Source organism: Stegodyphus dumicola, chromosome 7 (assembly GCF_044657685.1).
Source record: "Stegodyphus dumicola isolate Sdum_Otavi_A_Nest chromosome 7, ASM4465768v1".
NCBI lineage: Eukaryota > Metazoa > Arthropoda > Arachnida > Araneae > Eresidae > Stegodyphus > Stegodyphus dumicola.
In genome coordinates this window covers 143105405-143118374 of record NC_140774.1, presented here as the reverse complement: position 1 = coordinate 143118374, position 12970 = coordinate 143105405, and the positions used below count along the sequence as shown (strand labels likewise).

At 31.8% G+C, this 12970-nt stretch overlaps 1 protein-coding gene across 1 annotated transcript in view; it reads right to left on the bottom strand.

The window, feature by feature from the left end:
* LOC118188845 (carboxypeptidase B-like) overlaps positions 1–12970 on the bottom strand; it is a 53379-nt gene that overhangs the window by 39713 nt on the left and 696 nt on the right. Inside the window, exon 2 of the mRNA XM_035359361.1 lies at positions 3890–3965. Within this exon, the coding sequence (XP_035215252.1) occupies positions 3890–3965 (76 nt within the window). The remainder of the gene's footprint in view (positions 1–3889; positions 3966–12970) is intronic.

Below are 12970 nucleotides of genomic sequence, written 5' to 3'. Positions count from 1 at the left end.
GCGTTTTTCTCCAAACGTGATTTTTTTATACTCGATGTACCTTTTCTTAGGAACTACTGCTCACAGGTATCTAAAATTGTTACGGCTTATTTATTAGGTTTCCTAATATTTACTGAAATGAGCTTTTTCTGATAAAGTAAGAAAAAAAATTTAATTTTGTGTGTGAGAAAAGTGCTAAATTTTACTATGCCTAACAAAATATTCTGTAAATTACTATAAAATTCAAAATGTTTCAAAAGCTCATTTCAATATAATCAGATAGGTATACTTTAATTACAAAAAAATCAAGCGTGTATCTACAGTACATTTTGAGAAAAGGTGCATCGAAAATGGCCGATTTAACATTGTCGGTATAGGGGTTGCTGATACCCCTTAATACTACAGTGTTAGCTTTTTTTTTTTTTTTTTTTTTTTTTTTTTTTTTCTTACTTTGGAAATGAAATGATTTGAAATAGCCTAATGAAAGAGCAGAACAATAATATTTAATTGATCAGTTTGTAGAGACTTTAGGTTAGGAGACATGAAAAATGAGCAATATCCTCGCCGGGACTCAACCTGGACCTCTCGAATACTCGCTGTGCAACCGTTACACCATGGAGGTATGCTGAAAAGATGGTGAAAATTTCCCTTTTAAAGGGCAACTGGGGTCAGGGGACCCAATCGCCAAATCCTGGTAGTTACGAATTATTGTCCACCACCTTTTAGTTCGAACGCCCCTCTAGAGTCATTAGGAATTTTTAAAGCTGAGGACGTGAAAATTTTGCAGTACTCTCGCCGAGAATCGAACCTGGACCTCTCAAATATGCGGTAAATGCGCTACCGTTACACCACGAAGGCATGCTTGAAGTAGGAAGAATATACTTTATAAGTTATATACAAAATTTTCCGGAGCTAAATTCCTGAGCTAATATTTTGAATTAGGAAGGAGTTTTGAATTCCTTAAGAAGATATTTTCAAAACGATATATTACTTGGGAGTGAGTTAATGAATATACATGTTTAGATGTGATGAGTGAAGAATTTTGCAACAAACTGCTGAATTCAATTGTGGGATTTATTGCGTGTGTCGAGAAAGCGACAAAACTAGTTCATGCGATCAAAAGTGTTAATCATAAATCTTACATCTCTTACCTCAATCACAGAAGGTTCAACTTTTATTTGAACAATGAAAAAATAATTTGTTGAACGTATAATGGATTCATTCAAATTTATATTTTAGTCTGAATAAAATGTTTAGCTTTTAATTAATCAACGAATATTTAATTTTAATTATAGCGTTAACATTTTTGCTAAAGGCTTCATATCAAAAATATTAAAATTACTGAAAAACATTTAAAAACCGTATTTAAGAATTTGCGTAAATAAAACATTATATCTCCATAACAACTAGGCAGTTTTCGCGAACTCAGAATATGCTTTCTTTTGTGTGATAAGATAATTTTTCAATCTCGGAGAAGTGAAAATTATCTGTTAAAAAATTTACCGGGATTATGAGAAAAAACCTTCCCCAAAACACTTGTTGTAGTTATAGTTATCAACAGAAGAAAATATTTTTTTTAATCAAAAATTGATACAGTTGGCCTTGAGTTCAGTAAATATTACATTATCACTTAACTTTTGATAGTGAAGGTCTTGCTAATGACTTTCCGTTAAGTGTAATTTAACATTTACTTTACAAAGACAAATTCCAAGAGGTATGGAATGATACACGAGGAAGAATAGGGCCACGGGATGGAAATGCGAAATGACAGATTGTTTGGACACCCATAAGAATCTACCGAAATTCTTCGCATGAGGTTCTCCAGCTATTTCAATTACTATACTAAACTTTGATCTTTTCTGTGATAGGATAATACATGCCAAACAATTTTCTGTAAAAAGATATACAACTAATTCTGTTTTTACATGATAGATACATTCGTGAATAATAAGTTTAAAACAATTGTGCCTATGAAAGAAAGATTGATTAAAGGTCCAAAACAAATCAGCAAAGATAATTTTAAGACGCATCCTGAAAGTATTCTTTTTACGTTATTTCAATCAAATACACATGTAATAAATTCAATTGGTACTTTTCCGCCAATCGCCTGCCCCGGCAAAACGGAAAAGTACCATTCAATTTGCATTTGGAATTAAACTTATTCTTCGGAAACAAAGAAAACTTTTCTTTACACATAACAAAATTTTATTCCTTTTTTACCCTCTGGCAATAAATAGTGCATACGCTTGTATATCACGGCTGTCACTAGATATGTTATGAATACCGTTGCTTTCTCTATTAATGAAATTATTTCTGTGATCTCTTGAGCAAAATCGTGTACTCTTCTTTAGTGTTAAAATTTTGACAGCTTTGCAAACACATCCATCTATTAATTACTGTGTTCGCGTTTTGTCTAGGCCTGTAGAGCCATAGGGCTTTTTTTCGGGGGGGGGGGTGAGGGAGAAGTGAAAAATGCCCTCGCCAGGACTCGAACTTAAACCTCTCGAATACGCGCCTTTACCACCGTTACACAATGCCAATTTTAACCCAAATCTAACGTGTTACTCCCATTAACATAAAAGTATCAACTACTAAAAGTGAAAAGTTTTAGATTATATTTCAATATAGTTTTTCATTAAAAACTCTTTTAGGTTTCAAGTAAAGTACAATTTCGTTTGTTCAATTTTACTCAAATTCTTATCAACTATTTATACCAATACAGAAAGCGAAAGTATGGAAAATGGGAATTTTTGTAAGTTTGTTATACGAGTAATCGTGGAAGATAAAATTGTCACAGACCGACAGACATCATAGTAAAAATAGTCAGAACGTATTGTGAGATCCCTAATTCTCGCTTATTTACCTGAAAACGTATTATTGAATTTTTATAAGATGCAGATTTCATAGTTTCTCTATGAGATTTCCTTATTCAAAGAAACTTGTAAGATATTTTCTACAGAATGATTTCATAGCCCAGTATTTCTGTACATTATGCACAGAGATCACTTGTTGAATAAAACATTAAAAAGGAAAAATGTAGACACCACATGATTTCTATTAAATTATACACAGTTTTTGCTGCACTTCATTTAAACGTATTTCCTCGAATTATTCTAACTTAATTAACTGATTCCCCAAGTCAAGTTGAAAATGACATCAAAAACTGCAAATTTTTTAAATTAAACATCCAGGCCAATTTTTGTCGTACAGGAATCAAACTTTTTATATTAATGATTTTTCATAATGAATATAAAACTTTTACAAATATATGTATAGAAACCGGGAGACTACATTAAAGTCAGATTTCGTTAATTGTCCAAAATTTTTTATTTTAACATCGCCAAAATATAAATATTTTCATCATTCGAAACACTTCTGTAATTAGAAGTATACGCGACCAACGACGCGAAAATAAATGCCGGGTAAGAGGGATGAGTAGATGTTAACAGTCCCACTTTTATAATACCGCCAAAATATTTCAGTATTCTGCGGCTAATCGTTTTTTGAGTTATGCGAGATGTATACGTAAATACGTACAGAACATTTTGAAACTATATCGAAATAAACTGTTTTGAAAAAAAAACTTTATTCTGTCCAGACGTTACGCAAGGGAAAAAATACCCCAAATGGATTAAGGAACGGTCAAAATGAATATTTGCGCTGAAAACTGATAACCGAAATTTTTTTGGATTAAAATACATCATTTACTTCGTACAAGGAAGTAAAAATATATATACTTGCCTCTAAGCAAGGAAATAGTGTAAAAGTCTAATTTTGCTTAAGATTAATTCGTTAAGAGACGTTTTACTTGCATGTTAAATGGAAAGCAAACCAGTAACTGCCTTAATATGTTAATATATAATCGAGCAACTCAAATGAATTAAGAATAAAAACTGCCATGGAAACTTACCCCATAATCACTGCGGAGTTTGTGCAGGAACACCAAATCCTCCTCCGATCTAGGTGTTACTCTGATGACTTTGTGCCTTAGAGGAAAAATAAAATATAATGTTAAACAATAAGAACATTTACTCCTTTTTCTAAGCATAGTATTCATGCTTAACTGAATATTTTGCATAAAAGTTTTTTTAATAGTATATGCATATTTTTTTTTAAAAAGTGCACATTTTACTTTATATTTTTGCTGCTGTTTCAAATCATCGGACATTCGCAAATTAATGCGTTCATCGTGAATAGCCGAGATCCATCGATCATTTAACTATCTCATCACTGAAAACTTTGTTCAGGGTGCATCAAAAAGAGAAATCGAATGGCAGCTAAGAGACAAAGGAAGTTTTTTTCCCATTTTGAGGAAAACCAGCTCTTTTAGTCCGCTAACGGAGCACCTTTATCAACGTCTGAGCTGACAGCCAACGTACCTCACTGCAATAGCAGTGCAATCCTCCGACTCTTATACCTCAACCAAGGGGATAACTCAGACAGGTATTAAAGGTGCGCAAGGACTGACCAGTAACTAATGTTATACCGTAAGTAGATGTGCTTAGGTCAAGACATCGTATTGTGCTAAGGTGCAAAAAAACTTAACAAATAATATTGACTGTACAACGGAAACAAAATAAAATGGAGCAGAATAAAATAAAATAAATAGAACAATGAACAATATAGTTTGAATCAGGAAATTTAACTGGAATGTGAAGAAAACAAGCATCTATATAATGCGTAAAAGTAAAAAATAAGAATGAGGAGGATATCGGTAATCATAAGCAGAACTATACATTATGATACCGAAGGTAAATGACAGTTAGATATATACTTTACTTGCTGATATACAGTGAACAGCTACTATGATGTGATAGAATCAATCAACGCCATACTACAATGTTAGTACATGGTGATGGTACTGACATACTTAGAGAAAAATTGAACGAAAAATAAGTAAGCTAAAACTAAAAATTAAACAACAAAAAATAATAATAATAATAAATAAATAAAAATATGAAAGCTTTCAGATTTTACATTACACCCAAAGGGGCGTTTTTTTTAGCGTTTTGTGAGTTACTTTTATTTCTTGAATATCATGTTCTTCGTACTTAAGCCATAAAATTCAGTTCAACAGCAATATCGCAAAATAATTTTTAAATAAGCATATCTTTATAATTTCTGATACACAGTCTCACGCGCTGGAGATAAAAATGTTTTTTTCCGTGCAAGTGTTGCCCTTGCTCGCTTTGAAATTGTTGATTTGTTAGTAAAAAAAATCGTTAAAGCGTTACAAAATATGAAATGGATAATAAATCAACTTCCAAATTCCAAATTTGGGCTTCCAAATGTAATATTCGGAGGAGGATGATTCGTTATTCAAAATTGTTATTCAAATACGTTATTCAAAATTGGATGGCTGTAGGTACCGTCATTTTATACTGTCGTCGAGAAACATACACACATTTATGCAGATTCTTCATTATTTATTTTTTAAATATAATACAGGGCGATAATATTTGGTGGCAACAGTTTAAAAAGTGATACGGACATTTACAGTGAATCGACGCAAATTGCCAAAACGAAATTAATAGCCCTTCTGAGCTAGCGTTCCTTTCGGCTAATAAAAAAAAAATTATCTACTGAGTATCATAATGCTGATACAAACAGCCAATCAAAATGCAGTACTTTATACTGATGTAAAATACTTAATACAGAGTACAAATATGGGTTATGTGGATAATTAGCACTGATTGCGAGTGATTATTATTTAATGTAAATTATTTTTACTGGTAACTCAAAAATAATTAATTTTCTAGTTTACTTTTTAATTATTAGGTATCTTGCAGTTTCAGGTTCGTATTAAGAATTATTCTTATTTTTACTCTTTAACGATCATTAATATTTGCGATTTTAAATGGAGAACCTCAGGGAGGACGGATCCATAGATCTGAAGACCACCGATTATCAATTTGTTAGCTTCCCTTGCCAACCTTACGAAAATTTCTGTCTTTTAGAACAGCGGACTACTTGCTTAAAGGTGTAGGCAGCACTCCTAAGATGGGCATCGATATTAAGACGTCCCTCTTCTCCTATCCCGATATCTCTCGACGGAACTTTCGACAATATTTTAAGTGCATCATATTGCAGACGCGCCTATACACAAATAAGTCTTCCTCAGGATCTGAATTGGAGCTCTAAGCTACGGCAGGTGGCTCTTCTGTTACCAGGCCAGCAAGAAGGCTTTTGCATTTTGTGCAAATGAGAACTTCTGTCAGGTTCTAACTAGCATAATAAAACTTATAAAAATGAAGATAAGTTGTTTGAAAAGTTTTCTTCTAACTAACAGCTTCTTATTTCTTTTAAATAATTTTCCTTTCAGTTACAGTAAGAGCGTGCTATGAAGTAATTTTCTTAGTGTGAAGCATTTTCAGTGTTTCAAAAGATACTAACTACTTTTATATCATCTTTATAATATTTGTTCATATATTAAGATTTTAGGAATGTGCTATTAACTTAATAAGAAAATGAATTATTAATTATAAAAGAAACTGAACAAGGTGTAAAGAAGTCATACACAAATACAAGAAGTTAAAGAAATTCATATTTAAAACAAATTTATTTAAAAAAGTTAGGAAAGATAAAGGAAATCGAAAAAAGGTATTGGCCTGCTATCATGGTTGAATGGAATCTTGGTTCCGAATGGAGCAAGCAAATGGTTGCCAAACCCAAGTACGGAAATGTATAGCTAGATTGAGATCGTTACATCGATATTGATGAAGCGATTGCAAAAGTCATATAGGGATTAATCAGGAAATAGCTCAATGGAAAGAGGTTTAATATAATCAGTTACAATTTTTGTAACAGAAACGGGAAATATTCAGATTAAAGTGAAACGTTATGGCAAATTTAATTTATATAATTTTATGCTGTGTGATTTCCAGATTAATCTATGTCATATTACTCTTACATGACGCTGGTGACAATTTATGAACTGAAATTCAGTTAGCCGGTAATAATTTTAGAACATTATTAATTAGCCAATTAAATAACATCAAAATTGAAACTAATTCATTCTGAATAAAGAGTAGTCTTGAACACGTAGCACTTGCTTTCTGTCCACTTAACTAGTCTTCTTTTTGTTTGTTATATTCCAAAATATGAAAAGTTCTTAAAATTGGCCAGTATTTTGTGACCTATTTATTTATGCTGAGTTGTCTTGTGAACTGAATTAATTAGAAATGATTAAATTCGGCTACTTCTTCGCTCTGCAACAAGAATGTATTATGGTGACTTCATGTATTTTTATAGTATGCTTCTATATTTGCGCCCTCATTCCGCGCTATAGCTGGGCCTTCATTTCAAGTTATCAGATATGTTCCGCATTTTATTTCAAATATGTTTCACATATCTAATATTTAAAATATTATTATTATTGAAATATAATTATTTTACTATAATATTTGAATCTATCTAAATATTTAAAAACAAAATTTGTAAAGTCTGCCTACTTCAACATCGGAAATAATATCAAAATGATAACAATAATACTGAAATGTTCATTTTGAGGAAATGTTTATACATATATTATAATTTTCTAAGCCTTTTTAGCTATGTCTTTAATAATAACCCGCCGAATAGTAAGAAATATGATAGTTAATGCTTCTAACCAATATTAGTTTCTGCTTGCTACTGAAGTCACACTAATCTGGACAACAGAAAACTTTTATTTTCGGATATTTTCTCTTTCCCTATTTATTCAGGAAGAAGAGGTATATAAGAACACATAGCTGTGTTTAATAAGCGCTAGTGGATGCTGAAATAGGAGTTCTAAAAGTCGACAAAGTACTTCAGACATTCCCTGGGATATTGGCTGTAAGTATTTCTTTGCTAAAAAGAACATGTCTCATTTGTGTTTGTTTTTATGCCAAAATGAGCCCTGAGAAGAAAGTGTCTACCAGTACAGAGAAAACAATATAACAGAAACAAACTCTTGATCAAGTTTTAATAAATTAAATTTTAATTTTAAAATCAGTTGAACTATTGCTGTTATCACTGAAGCATCTTATGAAGGATACTTTAAGAGTAAATTTTATTTACTTATTCAAATTAGAATAAAAAATGAAAATATCCTAATATCAATTTAAATTTCAGAAAATTAAAATAATCACATTTTGTCGAAAGAATTTAATTTACTCAAAATATACATTTACCACTGTTTTGAATTCCCCTCGGGTGTTCCTAGGATTGATTAAATTAGTTTTGTTTCTCTGTATTAAATTATAAACCATTTTTAAATAAACTTTCAGTGAAGATAAGTCTTCAGTTTCTTGTTAAAACTGTCAATATTATTAGATTAAATATGTTCAGTTCTTAGTTAAACTTTTCCTTATTTTTATGTTTCAACTGCCCATCAGAAGTCGAGCGGTTAAGTCGCTGAATACTGGTAGATCTGTCCAAGGTTCGAATCCCAGGAAATGGACGGGCTGCATGGAAGTTTTCGTGGTTTTCCCCATGTGTAACGTGTATGAAAGCCCATTTCTTTAAAAAGGCCTTCACATAGGCATCCCCTCTTAGGCAGATAGCTTTGAGTTATTTTACCATAATTGATCAAATCAAACCAATCTATTTTAACACTTGCGCCATAGGGAAAATAATTACTGTATTTTTATTACCAGTACAATCATCTCCATACTTGAATCTTGTTATCAGTCTTTGAAGGCTTAGCCACCTTTTGAAACCGCAGTTACTTATACATACCTAGATCTTAACAAACCGTTATTTCTGCCTTCTTTTATGTCTTGTAATGCAGTTTCAGCTAACATGGGAATAATTTATACTTGCAGAATGTAAGATTTATTAGACTTAATAAATGCTTTAAAGTGCATGAAAAAGCTCGTAAAAATCACAGCTTCTGCTGCTTCTTACTTTCATGCTGGATATTTTTTATCTGTATTTGTAATGAATATAAGCTGCAAGGTGTATTTTTAGCAATGCAATACTCAAAAAAACTTTTAATACATTCACAGATTATTAACTGCTTGATAACATCGAAATTCTATATGAGAGTTCTGTACTCAACTGACTGAATTATTTTTCAACGTATAGAAAACTACTTGCGTTTATTAGACTATCTCGTCTCACAAAAGGAACTGTTGCATTAACATAACTAAGGTATGCACTTGTTGTTTCACTCGCTTCCCATACTGAACTTTCAATCAGTCATTTCCCATTTACCTTTAAGGGGCACTCTCAAACTCCTTCTGAAGGAAGGCATTCCGCCTACTCTCTCATCATCTCACAATGAATAACTCCCCTCATTTAAAAAAAATGCATGTACGTTAAATCTATTCTTTCTTGCTTCTAAAAAAACAGATATTATGGTGAAACTTCCCTTCATACCTCGGTGTTCAAATTAAGAAAAATTTTTCCGATTTGGTCAATTATCTTCAGAGCTAGTAGGGAGAAAAAGCCTTGCAGTTGCCCGTTTAAAAACGCCACAGGACTTTCTTATAGGACCAAACTATCTGCTTCATATCATCACTATCCATAAAATCATCCACCAGAATAGCCCTAAGTTAACTAGCGTTGTCTTCAATAAACATAAACTGAGAGCCAATTGACCCTTGAGAAGGCTTTAAATTGTCCACGCCGGAATCTTCCAGCATCTGACAAAGACATAAACGGCTTGTGCACCTCTCCAAAAGCATCAAATATCAGCTGTGTTAATGATTAATTTTTCAGCTGTTGGAGAACGGATAACAGGACTGTAGTTCTGTACAGGTACGTTGAAATTCAGAGGTTCAGGGTGAATCGGGATTCATCTGTGAAACGAACGGTGGCCTACTGATGCTTGGTTTAAATTCAGTGATCTCTGCACCATGTTGAACGAGCACAAAAGTGAGCAGGAAGTAAACAACAAGGTCTTCTTTCAAACAGGGGAAATCTTAAGGAATTTTCATAGGTGCAGTTCGCTCTCATGTAGTTTTATGAACAACGCTCGTTGACACAGAGCTGATCTGATGGAGGATTTTTCGGAAAGGGAGCGTAATAACAGAAGGATTAGCCATCCGGATCTTCAGGCGAAACCTTAGAGAAAATGTCTGGGACGCTTTTATAATGGCAATTAAAACTTACCTTTCCCCTTCCACAACAATTCAAGATCTGAAAACACTGCTACTGTGGGAAAGGATCGATTTTGACAGGAACTTGCAAACCATTTCCAATATAAAGTCACGTTCTGAGAGCAGTATGACTGCCAGAGGAAAACATATCATCTATTAACTTATATTTTTGTTCGGTATTGCAAACTCTGTTTTGGACTCTCTTGCACCGATTAGCCTTACGAACTATGCATGACTGTTGTATACATTTACTTTCCTGTGCAACTATAAGCGTACGGACGTATATGATGTGCAACCGTTTACTAAGTGATTTTGATTTTTCATCACATTGTTAAATTTGTCTTTGATTTTTCTCGTAAAGAAAACAACTTTGCAATTCAATAAATGTTTAACGAACTTTTAAAATTACCATTATTTATAAGAAATTTGTTATTATTGTTGGTAATGTATACCTCATCATCTGTTTAAAGATAAATAAATTTTATATTCCCACAAAATTTATCAGTGCTGGAATTTACAATGGGCTTAAATAAACCTTTAAGGCTGTTAACATGCTACATGCTAATCAAAATGTTTAAATTTCGCTTAAAATGGGAAATATCTTATTGAAAGCATTAAGTATTTGAACTTCTATACTTTCGACTTATTCCTACGGTCATAGTTGAAAGCGAGGAAGTTTAAGGGACACCTTACCACTTCAAACTGAGAGACTCATTTATAAAAGATGTTTAATAAAAGATATTAAGTACGTAACTGAACGGATAATTCTATAAATACAAATAAAAGTAGATTTGACTATTTGTCCTCTTAGTTCCGCTCAGAGTTCATTTCTATGCATACTAATAATTGTGCTGTAGAAAGAGGACTTTAAAGAGGACTTAACCTATCTTAAGATGAAGAATATAAACCCATAGTGTTTATCCAGTGTTGAGAACCTTAATGATTTAAAATAGAATTTTATACAGAGAAATTCATAATAAAAATAATTTTCAATGAAGTTTAAGTGCTACTTTAGCTTAACGTTTTACAAATCTTTGACAACGTATAGATCATGAAGAATACATTTGTATTCAAGTGTCTCGGAGATCTTTCAAAGGCTTTGAAAAAAAAAACTTTCAAAAGACTTAGACTTTTGAAAAATTCCACCTCTCTTAAAATGAGGTTACAAATGCAAAAAAAAACGCAATTTTTTTCCTTCTTTGATGGAAACATCTATCGTTAAGATTTTAAACATGTAGAGTCATTAGGTTATTTTGAAGCAGGAGACATGAGAGTAATACTTGCGCAGAATATTATTTCCTTCTTTTTTACTTCCTTGTTCGAAGCAAAGGAAGTATTGTAATCGCAAAAAATTTCGGGTAGCATATTTCAACGAAAATATCCATTTTGACCGCTCTCAAATCCATTTGAACGATGTTTTTGCATGACATTTGTACGTATGGACAGAATAAAAGACTCTTTTTCTTCCAGTTTTCTTCTTAATTATTTCTTAAATGTTCATTTTGATAATTTTTTAATTATTTTTAAATCTTGTATTAATTATTTGATACTTGCGTGATTATTTCTCGCGAATTTTTATTTAATGAATTTAACTGAATAGTAGGCGACGCATCTGTGAGGGAATTCTTAGTATGCACATGGATTTAATAAATTTTGAAAGAACTGTTAGCATGAAAAGGTTTTGAGAATTTTGGATTAACGTATGCATAGGAAAGACGAAACATATCGTCTGAACAATGGAAGGGAAAGTGAGATAATTTAATTTTTCCCCCTGATGAGTTGGCATTATCTCACTGATTTTTCAGATGTGCATTTTTCTAAAACTAATTAAACTTTTTACTCTAAAATTTTAAATTTGTTTTAGCTTGACATGCAGGAGATTTCCTTTACCTAACATCTTTATTATCTCTTAAATTCACTTATTTTCATTTTTCTATTTATTTTTCTAATTATAAAAAAAATTATAATTTTATTAAATTTATTATGTATTGACCTTTATTGCAGTTCGTGCATAAATTGCATTGTTTATCAGGTTTAACTTTGGACTTCACATTGAAATACTTAACGTTTTACTTAATATGCACATATGCACTTGCAATAGTTATAATACATATTTTTAACTTCATTCAATTTTTTATAAATTATATCTATGCAGCCAAGACGCAGGATTCTAATTGCCCTACTTTCCATTTTGGGATAATATTATATATATATATATATATATATATATATATATGTGTGTGTGTGTGTGTGTGTGTGTGTGTGTGTGTGTTGTGTATATATACGTATATATACACACACAAACATATACTTTTGGCACTGCCGATTACAGTTAAAACCGGAGGTGCATAAATACATGTTATATAGATTTCCCATATACAAAATTTCAACATTCTACGGCTAATCGTGTTTGAGTTATGCGAGATACATTCGTACGTACAGAGGTTAGAAAATATCCCTTCTGAACGCACTTTACAGTCCGTTTTGAAATAAAGAGTCTTTTATTGTATCTGTAAGTACAGAGATGTCACGCAAAATAATAGTTAAAACTGATCAAAAACGGTCAAAATGGATATTTTCTTTAAAATCTGAAACTTGAATGTGGCCGAAATATTTAAATTTTACAATGATATTTAGGAGTCGTCACCGAATTAAACAGCAAAAAACTTTAATTTGTAAAATAAAAATAAAATATTACTTTATAACAGGTTTTTGATACTAAAAAGTTGAATCTATTAGCTTTTTTTTAAAGCAGGAATCACAAAAAATTAGCCATACCTCGCAGGGATTCGAACTCAAAGCCTTCATTGCTAACTGGATATGCTACCCCTTATTCCTCGATAAGATGCAATGAGGAAAGAGTAACATCCTTATAAATAGATTAAATGGCAAGCATTGCTATGCGCAAGATCTTGAAAAGTATTGAT